This window comes from Cryptococcus neoformans, chromosome 4 (assembly GCF_000149385.1).
Source record: "Cryptococcus neoformans var. neoformans B-3501A chromosome 4, whole genome shotgun sequence".
Lineage (NCBI taxonomy): Eukaryota > Fungi > Basidiomycota > Tremellomycetes > Tremellales > Cryptococcaceae > Cryptococcus > Cryptococcus deneoformans.
This window is the reverse complement of record NC_009180.1, coordinates 718,898-738,897: the sequence shown is the minus strand read 5'-3', so window position 1 is coordinate 738,897 and position 20,000 is coordinate 718,898. Positions and strand designations below refer to the sequence as shown.

The 20,000-nt window shown below is 51.6% G+C and overlaps 7 protein-coding genes across 7 annotated transcripts in view; 5 read left to right on the top strand and 2 right to left on the bottom strand.

The window, feature by feature from the left end:
• The window catches only part of CNBD2510 (hypothetical protein), a gene marked incomplete at both ends in the record, with an annotated part of 1,449 nt that extends 1,033 nt beyond the window's left edge, over window positions 1-416 (bottom strand). The window contains 5 exons of the mRNA XM_770748.1: window positions 1-43; window positions 94-123; window positions 190-240; window positions 290-326; window positions 378-416. The exon at window positions 1-43 is cut by the window's left edge and continues 193 nt beyond it. Of these exons, the coding sequence (XP_775841.1) occupies window positions 1-43; window positions 94-123; window positions 190-240; window positions 290-326; window positions 378-416 (200 nt within the window). The remainder of the gene's footprint in view (window positions 44-93; window positions 124-189; window positions 241-289; window positions 327-377) is intronic.
• Window positions 417-688: 272 nt separating this feature from the next.
• Window positions 689-4,332, top strand: CNBD2500 (hypothetical protein; the record flags this gene model as incomplete). Its single annotated transcript, XM_770747.1, has 6 exons — window positions 689-824; window positions 1,054-2,118; window positions 2,168-2,260; window positions 2,315-2,390; window positions 2,443-3,122; window positions 3,185-4,332. The coding sequence occupies 6 exons, from the start codon at window positions 689-691 to the stop codon at window positions 4,330-4,332; spliced, it is 3,198 nt and encodes a 1,065-aa protein (XP_775840.1).
• Window positions 4,333-4,662: 330 nt separating this feature from the next.
• On the top strand, window positions 4,663-9,355 carry CNBD2490 (hypothetical protein; the record flags this gene model as incomplete). The annotated part of the gene is made up of 8 exons (XM_770746.1): window positions 4,663-4,691; window positions 4,870-4,923; window positions 4,985-5,072; window positions 5,134-7,414; window positions 7,465-8,822; window positions 8,877-9,005; window positions 9,061-9,282; window positions 9,335-9,355. 8 exons carry the CDS (start codon window positions 4,663-4,665, stop codon window positions 9,353-9,355), a joined length of 4,182 nt encoding a protein of 1,393 aa, XP_775839.1.
• A 155-nt stretch (window positions 9,356-9,510) lies between these two features.
• Window positions 9,511-10,720, top strand: CNBD2480 (hypothetical protein; the record flags this gene model as incomplete). The annotated part of the gene is made up of 5 exons (XM_770745.1): window positions 9,511-9,610; window positions 9,645-10,119; window positions 10,165-10,296; window positions 10,343-10,655; window positions 10,709-10,720. 5 exons carry the CDS (start codon window positions 9,511-9,513, stop codon window positions 10,718-10,720), a joined length of 1,032 nt encoding a protein of 343 aa, XP_775838.1.
• A 280-nt stretch (window positions 10,721-11,000) lies between these two features.
• Window positions 11,001-13,958, top strand: CNBD2470 (hypothetical protein; the record flags this gene model as incomplete). Its single annotated transcript, XM_770744.1, has 8 exons — window positions 11,001-11,024; window positions 11,075-11,590; window positions 11,646-11,849; window positions 11,913-11,973; window positions 12,026-12,183; window positions 12,252-12,486; window positions 12,542-13,626; window positions 13,683-13,958. 8 exons carry the CDS (start codon window positions 11,001-11,003, stop codon window positions 13,956-13,958), a joined length of 2,559 nt encoding a protein of 852 aa, XP_775837.1.
• Window positions 13,959-14,111: 153 nt separating this feature from the next.
• On the bottom strand, window positions 14,112-15,545 carry CNBD2460 (hypothetical protein; the record flags this gene model as incomplete). Its single annotated transcript, XM_770743.1, has 6 exons — window positions 14,112-14,337; window positions 14,399-14,479; window positions 14,535-14,582; window positions 14,648-15,205; window positions 15,258-15,379; window positions 15,468-15,545. 6 exons carry the CDS (start codon window positions 15,543-15,545, stop codon window positions 14,112-14,114), a joined length of 1,113 nt encoding a protein of 370 aa, XP_775836.1.
• A 3,853-nt stretch (window positions 15,546-19,398) lies between these two features.
• CNBD2450 (hypothetical protein) overlaps window positions 19,399-20,000 on the top strand; it is a gene marked incomplete at both ends in the record, with an annotated part of 1,015 nt that continues 413 nt past the window's right edge. The window contains 5 exons of the mRNA XM_770742.1: window positions 19,399-19,484; window positions 19,531-19,573; window positions 19,626-19,688; window positions 19,743-19,832; window positions 19,894-20,000. The exon at window positions 19,894-20,000 is cut by the window's right edge and continues 46 nt beyond it. Of these exons, the coding sequence (XP_775835.1) occupies window positions 19,399-19,484; window positions 19,531-19,573; window positions 19,626-19,688; window positions 19,743-19,832; window positions 19,894-20,000 (389 nt within the window). The remainder of the gene's footprint in view (window positions 19,485-19,530; window positions 19,574-19,625; window positions 19,689-19,742; window positions 19,833-19,893) is intronic.

Here is a 20,000-nt window from a genome sequence, read left to right as displayed (position 1 = left end):
TCATACACACCGCCGACATCGACTACGATATCGAGAGGATCGACTGATGCCTTACATTCAGCAAAGACCCATAGTTTTCGTGAATCCTCTTACGTTTCGCGGGATCACGGCTACGAACCAAGTCTGCAAAACTTTAGCAGTGGAAAAACCAAGAAAAAAAGTTTGCAGCTTCAGGCCACAGAGACTTACCGGCATCCTTGTATTCATCGGTGAGACGAAGCATGAAGACAGCGAGGGCCTCTTTTGTCCGGCTGTCAGCGACATTTGGCCAGGCGAGTGGAAGACATACCGTCGCAGTGAAAGGTGCCCGAGTGTGTGCCGATGACCTAGTGGGGCTCGATGAGGACGACGGAGGGGAAAGCTAGGAGTGGACTGACCTTTGTGGACTTAATTTTCTTGTAGACTGGGGAGGACATTGTGCGGAAGATGTTTCGTGAAGCGGTGCGCAGCATATGGGGAAACGGGGGGGAGGGGGAGTGATCACTCGCACTGGCGGCCAATCCACGCCCACCCGAAGCAAACACCCGAAAAAGACCTTAATTAACGTACCCAGACTCCGACAACAAATTTTTACCTCGGGAACAGGTTATTAACCGCATTAATAAGGCGCGTCATGGCGGCAGTGGGCGAGCCGGCAAGAAGAGTGTTGTGGGCCGAGCAACTCTTCATCCACGTTTGTCCCGCCCCCATGAGCCACCGAAGACGCCAGTCCACAGCATCCGCAGCAACGCCCCGCTCAGCAAGGGAGCACTCCGCACTCAAGTCGTTCAGGAGCACCTCCATCGCCAGCGCAACCACCAGGATGGACGAAGACGACGACAGTGGTGAGTACGAGCACAGCGCCCCGGGGAGTGCATGCAGTGTCTCGTCGGCGGGGAGCAAGCCGCAGGTCAGAACGGGGATATAGAGTGCAGCTGCAGAGGTGCAGTGGCAGAGAAGCGTCCGGGTTTTGTGCCAGGAGGAGCCGGGCCGTCGCGGATATGGATGCGATAGGTGGCTTCACGAAGCATCACCCGTCGTCTTGTGCATGAGCAATAGCTGACAGCCGTGCAGGTGGCCCACGTAGGAATACCCGTCACCGAAATCCGTTACCACCAACCACAGGTCCTCTCTTTCCGCCCTTACCACCCAAACAGCCGAAAAGCGCCCACAAAGAGGGATCCATGTCTAAATCACCCGCAAAAGCTATTGGCGACGCCACAGAAACTCAGGATGACTATGATGAAGAACAAGAAAAGTCAGGCGGCTCGACAGCAGTGGCAGACGACGAAGAAGTGGGTGAAGATGGTCAGGTACGAGAGGGGAATGGCCTGCCCAGCGGCTCAAACACTAGTCTTACACCTCCTCCGACAAGTCCAGCGGCTCGTGTCGATGTCGATGTACCGCCCAACACTGAAACGACGTCGTTATTACATCAGGACCTGGAGGCTGAGCAAGTTCAAGACGACATGGGTCAGCCCAAATCCATCAACGGCGGTGATAATGGCGGCGTTGATAATGACCAACCCCGCGAAGAACAAGAAATGGATGAAGATGATGTCTGGGAAACATATAGACGGCATCGCGCAGTGAAAGGTTTTGTTCGCAAGGATGACAACGTCAAGTCAGAGTTTAGCGAAATGGAGCGCGACGACGGAGACCATCTACTGGATAATCCTGTGCATGTCAACGGGGACAAATCGCACGACGAGCACCAGCACCAGCACATAGATGTTCTTCATGATGCCGACGAACCAGAAGACTCCAATCACCCACCTCGCACCCGCTCGAAACCTATCCCACGCGGCATGTCCGCCATCTCCGCCTCAAACGGCAATACTCCTGCTTCTGCATCGGGATCCGACGCCAATCTTGGTCGTGCGGGGTCGCGTCAGGGAAGGAGGAGAAGAGGTGAGGAGCAGTTGCTGCTTGATGATCATCTTCTCCCTGCAGAAATACGGCGCACTGCGCTTGCGGAGCGTGCCAAAAAAGATGTCGAGAAAGACGAAGAGGAGGAAGTAGAGGTAGAAGAAGGAGAAGAGGAAGGGGAGGAAGACGAGGAGGAGGGTGATGGATTAGGGGAACAAGAAGAAGATGAGGAAGGAAGGGATATCACTCGTTGTGTGTGCAAACGTGAAGGTTAGTGAGGATCAGACGTATATCAGCAGAAAACGCTAACAACTATCAGACATTGATGTGATGATGATTCAATGTGATCAGTGCAACGTTTGGCAGCATGGAGAGTGTATGGGTATATGGGGTGACGAAGAGGCTCCAGACGGTGCGTTATATCTCTTCTATTTTCGTTGTCTTTATGTACTCATCCTCGCAATAGAATATTTTTGTGAAGAATGTAAACCCGAACGACATCAGGCTCTGAAAAAATGGCTACGTTCTCGAGGACGCAACACGTATGTTGCCAGTCGTACCCTTTATATCTGTATACTGACAAATCACATTTAGCTCACCATTTATTCCACCTACTCCAGAGATCCTCGAACGTCTTCATTCTGCCAGGGACCCTTACCCTCCGACACAATCCAAAAGATGGATGGAGTATTCTAATTCCGAACCTCTGCCGCCGAAATTACTTGCAAGGTCTCATCATAAGAAACAGCAACAACAGCAGCAGCAGCAAGGACAAGAGATGTTGACCGGTACGACGGAAGGGGGTGATGGGCGAAGGACAAGAGGAAGGCAATCGTCAACCAGGGAAAAGCCTCCAAGTTCGGCTAGCGGTGTCGGCCATGGAGGTACCCCATCGACTTCCAGCAAAAAGGACGGTAAGAGGGGAGGCCGAAAACAATCAGTGAATGGAATGGAGAGCGAGAACGAATCAGAATCTTCTCAAAACATAGGGGCGGGAACCAGTCTTTCAGTCAAGAAGAGGAGCACCATGAACTCGAGGGATGCCGCGTATGAAGAGGCCGTCAAAGCTGCGATGGAGGCAAGCCGGAAGGAAATGGCTCCTCAAGAGGAAGGAGATGTTAATTCCGAGACGAAGGAAGTAGAGGTCAAGGAGAAGGACCGAGCCAGACCTGGGAAGAGGAGAAGAAACGAGGACGAAGAATTAGACGAAGAAGAGAAAGAAGATGAAAAAGATAAGCCCAAAAAAGGAAAGCGAAAGAAAGAGGATGAGACTGGTGAGTTATCATTCATTAAAAGCAACCAACTTGGTACGATCAGCTGACTCGCCTGACAACAGAATCTGATCCTACATCTGCTGGGCCTTCAAAACCCAAACACCCCAACCAATACACTTACCGCCCTAAGCCTCCCTCAACAACCGGTCCCGCGGCTTCCCCTTCTCGTCGATTAGGTGGCACACCAGGACCCACTACAATCCCTACACATCACGAGCATGGTACACGCCGCGCTGGAGCTTTAGCCAATGCGCCGGTGGTTTTCCATCCTTTGTCAGAGGAAGGCGCCAGTCAGCTGAATTGGCATCTACCTGATTACTTGACACAGTTTAATGACGTGCTACCTAGCGATAGCCCTGTAGCTTTAGAAGTGCCTGCTCCGCGGGTCATGGCGTATTTGCCGAAGAATCATTTCCACAACCAGCGATACGGTCCGTTCTCCGAGGAACGGGACGCTACCGGCAAACTTATCCTTCCAGATGATCAACAGGACCGAGAAGTAGTTGGTCACCCCACCACGCAACTCGAGCCTCCAACACGCATCAAATTTCCGGCCAAACGCATTTCAGCGGGAGACGTGAAGAAGCGCGTGAGAGCAGTGTTGGAATATGTGGGCAAAATGCAGGCGGACGAGGGAAAGAGGTTAAGAAGGGCAAAGACATTGGGCATTATTCCGGTCTCAACGGCGGCCATCAGATGGAAGGAAAGGCAAAGAAAGGAAAGGGAACGCGAGGAAGGCGCAGGGGATGACGATGTGGTTATGGGCGAAGCATACGCGGAGGACGGACCTTTCCCAGCAGAGTTGGGATTAGCAACAAACCAGCCTCGCTCTGCCCATCTAATGGCAGAACTCACAGAAATGCTTATTGGATTTCAAGAAGCATTCTCAAGCAATGACTTTGCCGCATTCGAGAATGGTGCCACTGTTGGTTCTGCTCCGCCTACTCCCCAAATACCCGACACGTCAACCGTCCCTCCCACGCCAGTTCTACCATCACTTCATTCAGATCACCCTCGCGGTTCATCTGCTGGGGTGATATCGCGGTCGGCTGAGCGTGAAGTCGACGGCACAGAAGAGACCACAACGGAGGAAGTAGGAGCAGGTAAGGGATTGGACGTGTACAGAGCGGGGATCGTGAATAAGGTTGTCACAATTAACAGCACTGAGCGAGACGTGGTGAAAAAGGTAGAGGAAATCACTCAGGCATGATGCGGGATATCGGGTGTTTCATGATTTGTGTAGAATGTACATGGGCGTATTATTATGGGTTATATAACTGCTAATCATTGTTGTTTTTTGAGCATGAACTATGTTACGTAAGAAACAGATGGGGGATGATGTCACGGCGGGGCCTGTAGGGGGATGGTGCACGTTAAACCGCTATTCTGAATCCATCTGATCTTGCATCGCCATCTGCCTCTCCATTTATCTCCTTCTCTATTTGTGTGATCTCATCTCATCCCGTCCAAGAACAGTTAAAGCCGTTGCCGCTCTCTCATCTCCAATTTATCAGAGACTCGGTGATGCCCATACCTCACCATGTCCTACCCATATCTCGCAAGGACAACGTGAGTGGAAACCCTTTGTCGTCGTGCACGGAATATGCTAAACAGACTGCTTACCGCCCATCCTGTACCCTCCTTGATCAATATCACCATATCACATGTCATTTATTGAACTGGTTCTGTCTGGTGATTGATGTTCCATCGGTCTTTCAATGTGGCGCCTCCACGTCAACTATTAAAGCCTTAAATACAAGTCGCCACATGCCACCGATCTCTCTTTTGCAAAAGGCGAAACGTGTGTCATTGACTCTTATCTGCTCTCAGGAATGTGTACGTTTATTGACAGCCGTGTGTAGAATCAGAGTGACCGGACAATCTCCCGAGGATGAAGATTGGCTAGTAGGCGAGACCTTGGACGGCTCTCATGCTGGTGGTTTCCCAAAGGTTTGCTTAGATCGGATACAGCGGCTCTATATTGATTCTTACTAATGGGTGGACTTTTTAGGATTTCGTGGAGGCCATCGATGAAGGCTCAGTTGAAGCAACCGAAAATGAATCCAAGACGGGGGATAACACTGCGCAACAGCTCCAACCAGTCACTCAAAATTCATCAAAGGAGTCTGAGCGCCCTAATATTCTTCCAGAGACTGATCCCAAAGCTGGGGAGGTCCCTTCTGAACTTGACACAGGATCGTCCGAGGCTCAGACTCAAGCTCCAGCTCCGGTCCCTGCTTCCCAATCAGAAAGTCACGCCGACGATGTCTCTCGTCCACAAAGTATGAAAGATCGATTGGCCTTTTTCACTGCAGCCCAGAATAAACCCGCTCCTCCTCCTCCTGTCAAGCCGAAACCCGCTGCTGGGGGTCTCACTTGGAGTCAGAGACAAAAACTTAGGCAAGAGCAAGAAGCAAAAGAGAGGGAGGGTACGGTTGCTGCAAGCCCAGCAACTTCTACTCCTATCGCGACTCCTGCACCTTCGGTCCCGGAAACTAAACCGACGGACAATGCAGAAAACAAAGAAGAGCAGGGAAGCGCCATGTCAGCCGCTGACGCGTTGACCTCGATATCCAAAGGTGGTTCATTGAAAGAACGTATGGCGGCTCTCCAAGGAGTCGGCGCGTTTGGCGGGGGGGAGAAAAAGCCTCCGCCTCCTCCGCCTACAGGTAAAGTTTGGAAACGTCCTACCGTCCAAGAAAAAGAACCAGAGTCCCAAGACGAACCGGAAGCCGAAAACCAGAGCTCTGACGTCCATGAACCCTTACCTATTTCAGATGAGCCTCGTGCACTAGAATCAGACTCCAAGGACGAGGTTGCAAAAGAGGAAGAAACGGAGGAAGAGCAGGAAAAAGCTAAAAGGGCTGCCATCGCGGCGAGGATGGCAAAGCTTGGGGCAAGAGGTCCGATGGGAATGGTGCCGCCTGCCAAGCCAGTTAAGAAACCTACGCGCGAGATGACTACAACTGCGGAAGACAAAAGTTTGACTTCTTCAGAAGCCGCTGGAGGTGATACCGACCAAGTCGCTGAAGCTCCTACGATAGATTCGAAGCCATCTGCAGCGTCCGCAAAGCCCGAGTCTGTATCATCTCCCACTGATGCTCCGGTCACGGCTCCCCCAAAGTCTATCCCGATCGCCGCTATGCCTCGCCGTACTGCTGGCCCTCGCCGTCGTACTCAGACGTCTTCCGCGAATCCGTCTTCGGATGATGTTTCTTCGCCACCGGCAGAAACTCATCCTGTTCCACTTGCTCCGACTGAAGCTCCCGCCAGTGAAGGTGTTGCAGCTCCTGCGGATACCGAAGCAGAACCGCATGACCGGCTTGAAACCGTTAATTCGAAAGGCGAACCAGTACCACCTAAACAGATGATGGTATATGATGAGGAGGCTCCATTGCAGAAGACGGAGGAACAGATGAAGCAAGAACGAGAGGCCGAGGAGAGAGGAAGGGGTATAGGAGGACTTGAAGGTGCTGAAGCTGCTGGTATAGCTGTCTACAAGACTGGTGAAGCACGCGAGGAGCTGGCAGTCGAGTCACAAGCGTCTCAGGATGATATGACTCGTGTAGACGAGCCGCCTACTGGTTCCGATACAAGCCCGAACAAGCCGTTTGGCACAGATGCTGTCATGACTGACTCGGGTTCTGGTGATGGCAAGTTGTTCTCTGGCCCTAGGTCCGGGGAGCAGTCGGTTGAAAGGGGAGGTGAGAGGGAAGATGACATGTCCTTTGCCGAGGGCGAGGGTTTCCAAGCCAGCGAATCTAGGCCTGCCCGCGCTGCTGAGAATGGTATCCCTGGCGAAAAAGTCGATCCGGTGGACATTGTTCCCCTTCATCCTGCCGCAGATGAGGGATTGCCCGGTGAAGAGGACGCCCCTCCCCCACCGCCTCGGCGAGGGACGATGACGATGGAAGATATGCCTCTTGATGAGTTGGAAAAGAAGCATTTGCAAGAAGCTCGCGAGGAACCTCCCGCTGAATCACCCGTCTCTGATGACGAGACTCATGAAGAGGAAGAGGAAGGTGCATCCCCTTCCCCTCCGCCTGGCGCTGCTCATCCGAGAGGGGAGGAGAATCTCGAAGAAGGCACAAGCGATAGACCTGAGCAGGAAGGGAGTGAGATAGGGTCTAAAGGCGGCGATGTGGTAACAAGTCAAGCGGGAGAGGAACCAAGAGTCCCGCCGCCGCCACCTAGGATTAGAAAAGCTACATCGTCTGTCGAGCTGCGGGAGGAATCACCGACGCGGGAGGAGGCACCGACGTCGGAGGAGGAGGCACGTGCGTTTGTTACTGGTAGGTCTGTCTTTTGCTGTATATTCATTTGCTCACACGCTTTGATGTAGAAACCCCGCATCGCTCCGAGACGCATCACTCCGAGACACCTGCCAAAGAAGCTAAAGAACTGCCTGAAACCCCCGCGGCGGTTGGAGAGACTACCGTTTCTCAAGAGGAAGAGGAGGATGCGGCTCGCCGATCTGGTATCGCTGCGCGAATGGCGAAACTGGGTGGGATAAAATTCGGGATCCCACCTCCTCATCCCGCAAAGACACATTCTGTCGATACCGCTCCCGCTGGTTCGGACTCGATACCCAGTCGGTCTGAAAATCTGTCACCCGTTGAAAAGGAAGCTCCTCTTGCTGCCAACCTTGAGCCAGAGCGACCCGAAAGAGGCGAGGGTGAGGGAAAGACAGCTAGCTCTGAGGAGGAGACGCCCGAGCAGGAAGCTGCGAGGAGGAGAGCGACACTTGCTAGATTGAGAGCCGGTGGTGCTTTGGGGTTTGGAATGTTCAATCAGCCTTCACAGAAGGAGCCGGAGGAGGTTGAAGAGAAGGATGCCACAGGGGGTGAAGAGGCGTTTGAAGAACGTGGACCGCCGCCTTTGCCTTTAGGCCGTCCTGGTCAAGAAACACCTCTATCCACGGATGAAGATGTCGGTGCAAGGGAAGAGCAAGACGAGGAGCAAGTTGAAGATGTTCCGCCTCCGCCTCCTGCGAGGCCCGTGATCAATACGACGTATGGAGAAGGTGATGCCCATCCTTTGTCTCAGTTTGTGCCGCCGCGCCCTGCAGTTGCCCCACCGGGATCGGCTGCGGTTCCTCTCTCGCCTGTCGACCCAGACGGAATGTCGCGTTCGCCTGTTGAAAGCGGAGAGGGAGATGGTATTCACAAGGCCGGCGCTGCTTCCATGGATGACCGCCGGCTCCCGCCTCTCCCTCCCGCTCCAGCTCCCGCTCTCCAGCAGGGAGAGTATACTGTGGGTGAAGAGAGCGGGGACGGCAATCCGCCTCCACCGCCTCCCAGGGCTGGCGGTCACCGTATGAGCGTTCAGGGTGAACCTGAAAGGGGTGCGAGCATGTCGGGTGGGAGCACGTCGGGAGCTGGTCGGCAGGCATCTTTGGAGCAGCCGGGATCCCCATCCGGATCGGCAGCGCCTGCTGCGTCGCAGCTGCGCATGAGCCCAGAGCCGTTTGCAGCAGGCGGCTTCGTCGCCGCGCCCAGCTCACAGACGATGAACCTAAACAAGCAAGTATCGAGCGACAGTCAGGAAGTGCCCGTCCCGTCGTTGGGCAGACATGTTTCCGTTAGGCAAGGGACGAGGCCGGGGTATGATCAGCTGAAAGAAGCTTCTGCGACGTATGGCCAGGGAGTGGTGAGAGCGGCGCGAGGGATTTTTGCACAGGGCAAAAAGGGATTCTATGGAGTAAGTCGTGATGTTTTGTCGATTGCGAAAAGTGACTAAAATGGCTTGTATCAGGACGGAAGCCCCTCGGGTTTCGTCGCGGTCGTCATGGATAGTGCCGGTGTATCCCGGCCGTCGGAAGACTCGTGGGGCCAGGTCATCTTTGAGCAGGAGGGAGGCTCGATCCTTCGACGGTACGACGAGGTGAGTGGATAGTGAAATGGTCCGTTTGGAGCAGACTGACGACGGGGCGCGACAGCCGCGGCCTGGAGACATTGCGGCGTTTTACGATGCGAAACTAAAGGGGAAGAAGGGCCTGCACACGTACACGCAGCATGTCGGCTCGGTGGAAGAGCCGCTTGTGGGCATAGTGGGCGAGTTTGAGGACCGCAAGCACAAGGTGAGGGTGCTGCAGGTGGAGAGAGGTGTGCCGGACGAGGTGAGCTACCGGTGTGAGGATCTGAAGGGCGGCAAGGTTGTGGTACGTGTACGGTGTGCATGCGTGTATGGGAGGCTGACTGACGGCGCTGCAGATTTTCCGAGCTGGGGTCTAGGCAGAGGTTTATACTGTACATGGATATGCATATGTGTGTTGTGTTGTGTGGCAGGGACAAATAGAGTTGCGCACGGGCCTCCACCGGCCTTGCGCGCGTGGGCGATACTAGTAACTGGCTGCTGATTCTTCTCCGTCGCGATTACTCCCCCCCCCATGGCAGACATCCAGGACAAGATCGCGGGCGCGCGGCGGGAGGCTGACGGTCTGAAGGACAAGATCCGGGCGGCGCGGGAGCAGACAGCCGACACGAGCCGTGAGTCCCCCCCGCCGGCGCCGCTGACAGCCAGTGCGCGCGATGGCCAGCGACACGCCCCCCCTCCCCCGCGCCGCCCTCAAGGCCCGCCGGACGCTCAAGGGCCACCTCGCCAAGATCTACGCGCTCCACTGGGCGGCAGACACCCGCCACCTCGTCTCCGCCTCCCAGGACGGCCGCCTCATCGTCTGGGACGCATACTCCACCAACAAGGTCCACGCCGTCCCCCTCCGCTCCTCCTGGGTCATGACCGTCGCCTATGCGCCCTCCGGCGCCTTCGTCGCCTGCGGCGGCCTCGACAACGTCTGCTCCGTCTACGCCCTCGCACCCGGCGGCCAGGCCAAGGTCAGACGCGAGCTCAGCGCACACTCGGGCTATCTGAGCTGCTGCCGCTTCATAAACGACAGGCAGATCGTCACCTCGTCCGGCGACATGACGTGCATGCTCTGGGATATTGAGCAGGGCACGCGCACCATGGAATTCAACGACCATACGGGCGATGTGATGAGGTGGGCCCACCGCGTGCGTCGCGGCCGTGCTGACAGTGTTCGCAGTATCTCGCTCGCGCCGAACGCCAACCTCTTTGTCTCTGGAGCGTGCGACGCCACGGCCAAGGTATGGGACATTCGCACAGGCAAGGCCGTGCAGACATTTACCGGCCACGAGTCAGATATCAATGCCGTCCAGTAAGCACGACCCTCCGCCATGTGCTTCTTTTGCTTATCCCCCCAGGTTCTTCCCCAACGGCGACGCCTTTGCCACCGGGTCCGACGACGCCTCCTGCAAGCTCTTTGACTTGCGCGCAGACCGTGAACTCAACAGCTACGCCCACGACAATATCCTTTGCGGCATCACGTCCGTCGCCTTCTCCATCTCCGGTCGTGTGCTGTTCGCCGGCTACGATGACTACAACTGTAATGTCTGGGACACCCTCAAGGGCGAACGCATCGGCGTCCTCGCAGGCCATGAAAATAGAATCAGTTGCATGGGTGTGTCTGGAGACGGGGTGGCCCTTTGTACGGGTAGCTGGGATAGCTTGCTCAAGGTGAGTCATGGATTATGGACGCAACGCAGGTGGCTGACTGGAAGCCGCGCCAGGTCTGGTCGTAATTGGGCTGCTATACTGCCTTGTCTCGTTGTGCCATAATAATATCTGTCTATGGGAGGTGGCTTTGGTAATGGATGTATATACCGGGTATTCTTTCTTTTTTGTAATGCATCACCATGATCAAGAAGCAATGGCGATATGCTTAAATAAAGGTCCAGGGTCAATGTGGTGACGTTTGTGCGCGGGCACGCACGTTGTTGGCGGGAAAGTGACAGCCAGCGCCGGCTCTAGATCTCCATATAAACTCACGTTTCCTATCCCCCTCTCTTTCCCCATCCCAGCATGAAGTTTGGAAGACGCATAAAGGTCCGTCATCCATACACCTCTCGGGGTCCCTTGCTGACCATCCTGCACAGGACACCCTCTACTCGGAATGGGCAGACCAGTACATCGACTATGGCGGCCTCAAAAAGCAGATCAAGGCCAACCTGCCTTGGAACGATACCGCCGAAGCAGACTTTGTCCAAGCCTTGCAAAACCAGCTCACGAAATGCGAGACGTTTCAGCGCAACAAGTCGGATGAGCTCATGAACCACATCCAACAGCTCGAGGAGGAAGTCAAGGGGCTCGTCGAAAAGGCTGGGTACAGCGACGGAGGTACTTCCGATGAAGATGATAGAGCCGATAATGAGGCGACAACACCCGGCGATGTAGAGAGGAATGTCAGAGACCGCCGGGATGATGATGCGGGCAGTGACGACGACGATGACGATGATGAAGACGTCTCCAGCGACATGTTAATCGATGCGATCGAGGAGAGATTTAGAGAGCTAGAAGAACAAGTCGCTGTCTTGGTAGCCGACGTACATGACCTGGCGCTGTTTACAAAACTCAATTTTACAGGGTTTATCAAAATCGTCAAGAAACATGATGTGCGTGACGCTTTACTTTTCTTATGACTTTGGACTGACGAAATACCGTATCTAGAAACTTACCGGGTACAATCTAAAGAACACGTTTAATCGCCAAGTTCTCGAAGCCCATCCGTTTTATCGTATGAACTATGACCCGCTCATCGTCAAGTTGTCAAAATTATTCGACTTGGTGCGCACCCGTGGGCATCCTATTGAGGGTGACGCTTCGGCCGGTGGGAATCAGAATGCGTTCGTCAGGAGCACAACTAAATACTGGGTTCGTTTCGGGATACCTTCCTTTACCCATTCCCGCCCCCGTTACTGACAATCACACAAAAAGGTTCACGACGAGAATATCGTCCCGCTCAAGCTGGCGATCATGAAACATCTACCTGTTCTAGGTAAGCACACCTCGTTACGTTGGGTCTTTCGTGCTCACCCCAGAAACCCAAGTATTCAACCCAAACAAAGAGTTCTCTATGGCAGACTCGGCCATCACATCCATCTACTTTGACAATGAAGATCTTGAGCTTTATCTAGGTCGACTGGAGAAGACTGAAGGTGCAGAGGCTATCCGTATGAGGTGGTACGGTGATGTTACCGGCAATACAGTAGGTCAACCGATCACCTTTTTTTTTACCACTGATGAGCCAGTCACCTAACCAATTGTTATCGGTAGATATTCGTAGAGCGCAAGACGCATCGCGAAGATTGGACGGGAGAAAAATCTGTTAAAGAGCGCTTTACTATCAAAGAAGGCAAAATGAACGATTTCATAAGTGGGCGGTACACAATGGACGACGAGTTTGACGAGTTGGTCAAAAGGAACAAGAAGACGGAGAAAGAAGTGGAAGGCATGAAACAGCTGGCAAATGAGGTCCAGTATGCCATCGTCACAAGAAAGCTAAGGCCTGGTAAGTTTTTCTTCCTCCACCACATACTCTAGGTCTGATCAACACACTCTTCTAGTCATGCGCACTTTTTACAACCGAACAGCTTTCCAGCTTCCTGGGAACGCCACGGTTCGAATCTCCCTCGATACCGAGCTCACGATGGTTCGCGAAGACAACTTTGACGGAGTCGATCGCACCCATGGCAATTGGCGCCGAACGGATCTTGGAATAAACCATCCGTTTGACTCTATCCCGAATTCAGAAAAAGAGCTTTTCCCCTATGGTGTTCTCGAAGTCAAGTTGGCTACCAAGGTTGGAGAAGAACCACCCCAGTGGATCCGGGACCTGATCAACTCGCACCTGGTAGAGGCAGTCCCTAAATTCTCCAAATTTATCCACGGATGTGCCAGTCTCCTTTCAGAACGGGTGGACCTCGTACCCTTCTGGCTTCCGCAGATGGACCAGGATATCCGCAAGCCCGTCAGTGCCAAATCCAAAATACTCATCGAACGACCTCAGTCCAACATCCACTCCAACGCCAGTATGGAGGGGTCTGCTCTCCCGTCGCCTGCCGCAAAAAGTAGCACCTCTCAAGCCAGCTACCACGAACCGGTCTCGGAAGGTGAAGACGACGAGGAATATCTCGTTCACAAGGCCAAAAACGAGGAAGACCATCTGAGACTACCTTCAGACGTTGCTGCCCAAGCGAGAGCAGCAAGAGAGCATCGAGAGAAATATATAAGGGACGAGGCTGCTCGGCAGGTCGGGATCACCCATGGCGAAGCCCAAGCCCAAGCCGAAGCCGAAGCCGAGTCATCCGCCGCTGTAAGCTCCTCGCGTCCTGCCAGGCAAAGCCGCAATCAGCAGCAGTATGATGCCTCACTCAGAATTGATCCTCTTGCTTCCAGCGATCGCTTTGACAAGAATATGCAGCTGCTTGATGACAAGAGTATGAAAAAGCTTCAAGAGGCGGCGAAGGATAGACGAGAAGATCAGGTAGAGGAGGGGGAAGAGGAAGAGGAAGAAGATGACGAGGAGGAAGGTGATAGTGAAAGGGTCATCTATGTCGATCAGTTCAGGGCCCCGCCAGGAAAGAAGATTGCCATTCCAGTCCGAGTTGAACCAAAGGTCGTGTTTGCTGCTGAGCGCACATTCTTAAAGGTAAATGATAGTCTTTATTATTTTTTATTATTATTTTTACTAACTCAAACCTGCAGTGGGCTCATTTTGCAATCCTGCTCTCGGCAGTGTCTATCGGTCTGCTCAATTTTATCGACCCTACCGATGCCGTCGGTATGGTGTCTGCCGGCTGCTTCACGTTTACTTCACTTTCAGCCATCCTCTACTGCGGGGGAATGTACGCTTGGAGAATCCTCAAGATGCGAAAACGCGAAGCAGTTGATTACCACGATAGATGGGGCCCCACAGCCCTTTGCGCTGCGTTGTTGGCCAGTGTAATGGTCAATTTGGTGCTAAGATTACGAGAGCTCTAAAAAAAAAAAGGCTCACGTTTTTGCTTTAGGTTCAAAGTACGATTTCCGAGAACTTTATCCAACTATGTAATTTTGATTTTCCAACCAAAGGGGAAGCTAGAAGACTGTTATGCATGGATTCATTTTCAGATTCAAGTTGCTTGTAAAGATAATCTAGAGCCTCTTGAGAACAGCCTCAGTGACCTCGGTAGTAGAGCTCTTTCCACCCAAATCAGGAGTGAGGTACTGGCCCTCGACGAGGACGGCATTGACGGCAGCGTTGATCTTGGCGGCGGGCTCGATGTAGCCGAGAGAAGACAATAAGAGAGCAGCAGAACGGATGGACGCGATGGGGTTGGCGATGTTCTTGCCCTCGATATCGGGAGCAGATCCGTGAACACTTTTTCCACCTATTTTAGCCAGCAGCTCAAGTTGTCAAAGGAAAAAAAGGTGTAGCTTACGGCTCGCCCATGATAAAGTTGTCACCAGCGTTGATAGATGGGACAAGACCAAGTGAACCGACGAGAGCAGCCGCACCATCACTGAGATTCGCCAATTATCAGATGCGCTTTCAACAATGTGGAACGGATCACGTACGAAATGATGTCACCATAAAGGTTGGGAGCAACACAGACATCAAAAAATCTTTTTAAAAAGGGGGTCAGACACACAGATCCGCGAAAACTCTTTAACAGGGACTACAAACTCACTCTGGCTCCCTGAACATTCTGTAGACCATAGAGTCTACGATTTGCTCCTCGAGCTTCACCCCAGCGTACTTCTCGCCGCCCTTGCCCTCCTTGACAGCCCGAACAGTCTCTCGGAACAAGCCGTCCGTGACGCTGAGCACGTTGCTCTTATGCACGATAGTGACCTTGGGTTCCCCTTTCCACCACACATCCTTACCCGCCGCTCGAGCAGCCTCTCTCTCCTGTCCCCTTCTAAGAGCAATTTCAAACGCCATTCTACCAATCCTGCTGGATGCCTTGGCGCTAATCTTCCTTGTGGCGAGGGCGACCCTGTCCTCGCCTTCACCAGAAATCTCTTCTTGCTTGATATAAAGGCACTCGGTGTTCTCGCGTACAATCACCAAGTCGACGGCCTTTGCAGAAGGTTGACCAGGTATGGGGACGGAAGAGACAGGGCGGACGTTGGCGTAAAGGTCGAGGTGCTTACGAAGAGCAACGATCGGAGAAGAATAGCCAGCAACCTTGTGAGATGGGGAAGACACGGCGCCAAACATTGCGCCGTCACATTCTCTCAAAGCGCTGTGGATCGCAGACAAATCAGAACGGGAGGTTCAAGCAAATGAGAACGTACCTAACAGTGTCGTCGGGCAAAGCCTTGCCATTCTTGTTAAACTCCTCCCAACCAGCAACCAGAGGAACAAAGGTGGTCTTAGGAATAGAAGATCCGAGGGCCTCAATGACACGTTGAGCAGCCTATGTTATGTTTCTCCATGAGTCATCGTTTATTCACGAAGGGTGACGCAGAGAGAGATCGTGATAAGAAGGCAGAACGGGGACGCACGGGCAGGACTTCCTTGCCGATTCCGTCAGCGGGAATCATACCAAGCTTAAGGGCTGATCGTTTGAGGATGTTGGCCATTGTCGGAGACGTGGTGTTAGCGGTAGAGATAAAAGAGATAGATGGAGATAAAGATAAAAAGATAGACGTAAATCGAGTCCCTTGCTTTGGACTTTTTTCGGCCGTTTTTGTTATTTTCGGGCGAGATGCAACGGCGGTCGCCGAAGTTGGAGAAGTCCAATTATTTATATATTTATATGGTGTTATTTACCTGCTTGTTAGTTATTTATTATTATTTTAGAATTTGATTCCGCCAGGAGTTATGGCTGGGTCGGGTTGTTCTTTCGTTTTCATTTACATACGTAGGCCTACGCCTCCTGCGTGTCCGTCGACTTTTTACAAGTTTCAAGTTTATTTTCACGAGTTTGAGATGCGGGAAGTTTGATTTTTTGCAAGTTTGTCGAAGTGCTGGAAAATCAGCCTGACAGGGGATGACAAATTTGCTGGGACTGTCCTTTTAACATGACAGAAATCATGCCAGCGTGCCTCATCAGGGAACGCCTCGTGTAATGCACATCATCATGGTTTGCACTTGTGGAAGCTTGCTGTTGTAGTAGTGAACCTGCCCTCTATTTCAAAAACGGCCGGGCCCCACAGCAAAGACAGGGAAAAAAAGGTAAAATGCTCATGTTACTACTCATCCTACTGGACGTTAGTTAGGTAGTACGTGACGAACGAATGAAGCAAACGAGCTTTATTATCGTCTGTATGATTGTTGACTGACGAAGCAGGGTCCAGATCACCCCACGTGTTAGCCGCATGCATGGGCCCTTGCAAGTTTGCTTCGCAAATTTCTTTGAAAGTTGGAAATCTGCCGGACAGGGCAGAAATGCGCCAAGTTGCAGCTCAAACTTGCAGAACGAACCTTGAAACATGTTTGACTAACCGGAAGCAAATTTTGTATGGGAATTTCCGCAAACTTGACAAAAATTGACATGTTTGAAAGTTGCCGGACAGGCCTGTCCGTTGTCCCGATCTCAGTCGGTTACACAGACGCAATTCCAGCTCTTCTCAATATTTATTTATTTATTCATTAATTAAACTAGTGATGACCCGCGAAAGACTTCGCGGTTTTTCGGGTAAATAATTCAATTGCACCAAGTTAATTTTGGGAATTCTGTTCAGTTTTTGGGTGGTTTTGTTAATGAGAATGGACGTGTTCGTTCATCCAAATGTGTTGTGGTACGTATTATGATGCATTTGTACAGTGGCTCATTTGATCCTAGACCCATGTTCCTCCCTTTTCTGAGGGGTGAGTTAATTATTGAGCTGTCTGGCGTATTCACAAATTACACGGCGTCGGCAGGCTCAGTGCCGTGACATGGAGACCATCGATCTTTCTTAAAACTGGGCCCTACAATTCAACCCATTGGCCATCGTGAAAGGAAAAGACAAAAGACTTGTACTTTTTCAAGGGAGACACGAAGTGGTGTATTGAAAATGTTCAGATCGTGATCATGTCGCTGGCCCTATCGTTCTATGTATGTAAGCGTGTGATGCGCTGGGCTGGGTCTTAATTCACCACATAGATCGTCATCCCAAACCAGTTACTGTAAAGTATTCCCATCGGCATTGGAATGGGCGACAAAACCTAGCACTCAAAGGGGTATGAGGTTACATCTAGTAGTTCTCATTAGGTTGGGTGGTTTGTTGGACAGTACATGTGATCTATCTGTAGGTGCTATGACGAACAATGGATCAGAATGCCACTTTGTGTAGTTTGAAGGAGTGCGCAATTTAAGAGAGGGGGTTTCGGTAGTTTACCTGTTGAGATAGGTGGCGTAGATGAATAAATGATGTGTTGTGACTCGGGCCCGTTGCTTGGCGTATTATCAAGGCTAGGAGGAGGCATTCTCATTAAGATTTGGAGCGGAGTAAGTGTCTACTGTCAACTTTTGAAAAAGAGGCCCATCTTGAAGAGCGCATTAAAACTGCCTGGGCGCCCAAAAAGACCTTAAGGCATAGGATTGCTCCATAGGGACTTTTTGTACCGTTCCTGCCTCATCCTGAAATGACAATGTTAGCAGAGGATGTAAGTTCTATAACTGATGATGGGTAGTTACGCCCTTCAGCGAGATGGGATCTAGGAATACCATCCATATTCTCCCTGGTGATAAATCAGAATGAAATGGAGGTGTAAAAAGTGGCGGCTTTTCTCGCTCACACGTTGAGATTTTTTTACTTCAATAGGTTTCCTGTATGGTCCCACGGCCGCTGCTAGGTTCTATTTCAGAGCTTGCATGGTATAGCCGCGACGTCATCCAAGTAGGACGATTGTATCGACGATGATCATGTTGTTTCGGGTTTAGTAGGCGTGAGCAGATTTGCCTACAGCGGAAACGTTAGCTATACTATACAGCTGTGAAGTAAAACGTACTTACATGAGGCTCTCGCTACAGTCTTGCCTTAACTGTTAGGAGTTATTTGATATAAGAAACTACACGCAGCGACATCTGCTCAATCCGCCTGAGGATTGCCGATCACAGTAGTTGACGGGATTTCAACTCTGTTAAGTTGCTGGACTCTGCTATCTTCGTTAAGTTCGGACATACCGACCTGAGCATAAATAGAGGCGTCTCCAGGCGCAGACAAAAGGAATCTGATGAGATGATAAGACTCGGCTGCAAATGGGTAACAGATCGAACGCCTTTGAGTCCCCAGACGGATTGATGTCGATGTCTGAAGCCAATAAAAGGCATAGCTAAAGCGCCGTTATAGCTGCGAAGGTTGCTTATGAAGCCGGCTGCATTCTAGGTGATTTCACAGAGGTATGATCAAGGAGACTGGGTAGAAGGGAGGCGTACCTTCCGAATTACTGGTCGAAAGCTTAGCCCGTAGGGTTCAGGTTCAGGATCTGTAGGCAGAGGTAGCTGTACAGCTTCATTGGCACAGCATGTATTGTAGGGTTAGCAGCTAGAGAGAGCTTCGCCGGGCCACTTCCAGTCGCGCCATCAGATCCAAAATCTAGCATGATATTTTGGGCACAGGCAGCCAAGTTATGGCGATTGCTGTTTGTTGTTTGGTTCGAGGGGGCGTAAAACTCGGGGAACGTCACCGCCAGGGAGAGGACCACTGGAGGACGGTGGCGGTTGGTTGAGTGTGACTGAAGATGGACAGTTAGAGAAGGCGGGTCCCCAGGCAGGGTGTCTAGGGACAGGGGATGGAAGGAGGAGTCGTCGGGATAGGTGCGTTTTAGAGGAATAAAGGCAGTTAAAGCAGCTTATAGTGCAGTAGAAGGTCCAGGAAGCCGTGGCATGAGAAGATACGTATAACAGAAGAAGAAACGTAACGAAAGTTCTAGAAACTGGAAGGTTATTATTCCACGAACAACGACGAATGAAACGGCGGCGGCGATATCCGCCATGAATATGATGAGGTGATGTTGGGGGCCACGAACGAATCCATACCTTCAGGTACGAATCAGGCACCGCCAAGATTTTTTTGGCGACGTTTTTCATGTCCATGGTCCAATGCATGCACGTCTGAAAAGGGTATAGGCATGTAGAGACGATTTTCGTCTACGTAACGGTGGTGGTTGAATGGGGGGTTATGGGGGTCATGGATGAGAACGAAGGCAAAAAGTGAGGAAATTTTCAAAGGTGACACGGGGAATATTAATATATAAAGATACCACTGCCTTATGATATCTATTATGTAACCAGCAGGGAACTTGGTTTATCGGATGTGGCCGCTTTTCTATGCGATCGTCATCATCATACGTGAACAACAACAACAGCAGTATCGACGTTTAAGTCTACAAATGGGAAATGGCGATTGTAACAAAGTAGAACCGCTATAGGCAAAGCGAGCGCGAATCGAATATCATTATCTTTTAAACGAACAAGCTCGACTTTACCTTCTGATCATTAGCAGCATGGGCATCTGGCAGGATACACTAGTCAGATTGGGAGTGGCTCAGGCAGGTCCTAAAATCACAACCCAGGACAGGGCTATTTTGGAGTATGTTCAATGTTTTCCCTATCTGAACTCTGCTAATTTGAATCAGCCTAAAGCTGCAAAGAGACAAACTGAAACAGTATCAAAAACGCGTAGGTCGAATGGTGGGATGTCATCAGAAGTGACCGCTGACTATGGGTCTAGCTGGAAGTGATCCTAGATCGAGAGCATGAGATTGCTAGAGAAGCTCTCAAATCTGGGAACAAGGTCAGCTCTCTTGTAATCTTATGTGTATCGTCTGATTTGTGCTTGGAATTTTAGAAACGTGCCCTGACAGCTCTCCGACAACGTAAATATCAAGAACAATTACTATCAAAGACAGATTCCCAGTTGGTTACCCTGCAAGAGCTTGTTTGTCCTATTACTACTATATCACACGGAGATCTCTACTGCGTTGCTGACGACTTGGCAGGTAAGCACAATAGAATTCACGCAAATTCAGAATACCGTTCTCCATGGGCTTGAGATGGGTTCACATGTCCTTGGAGAATTGCAGAAGGAGATGTCACTGGAAAGAGT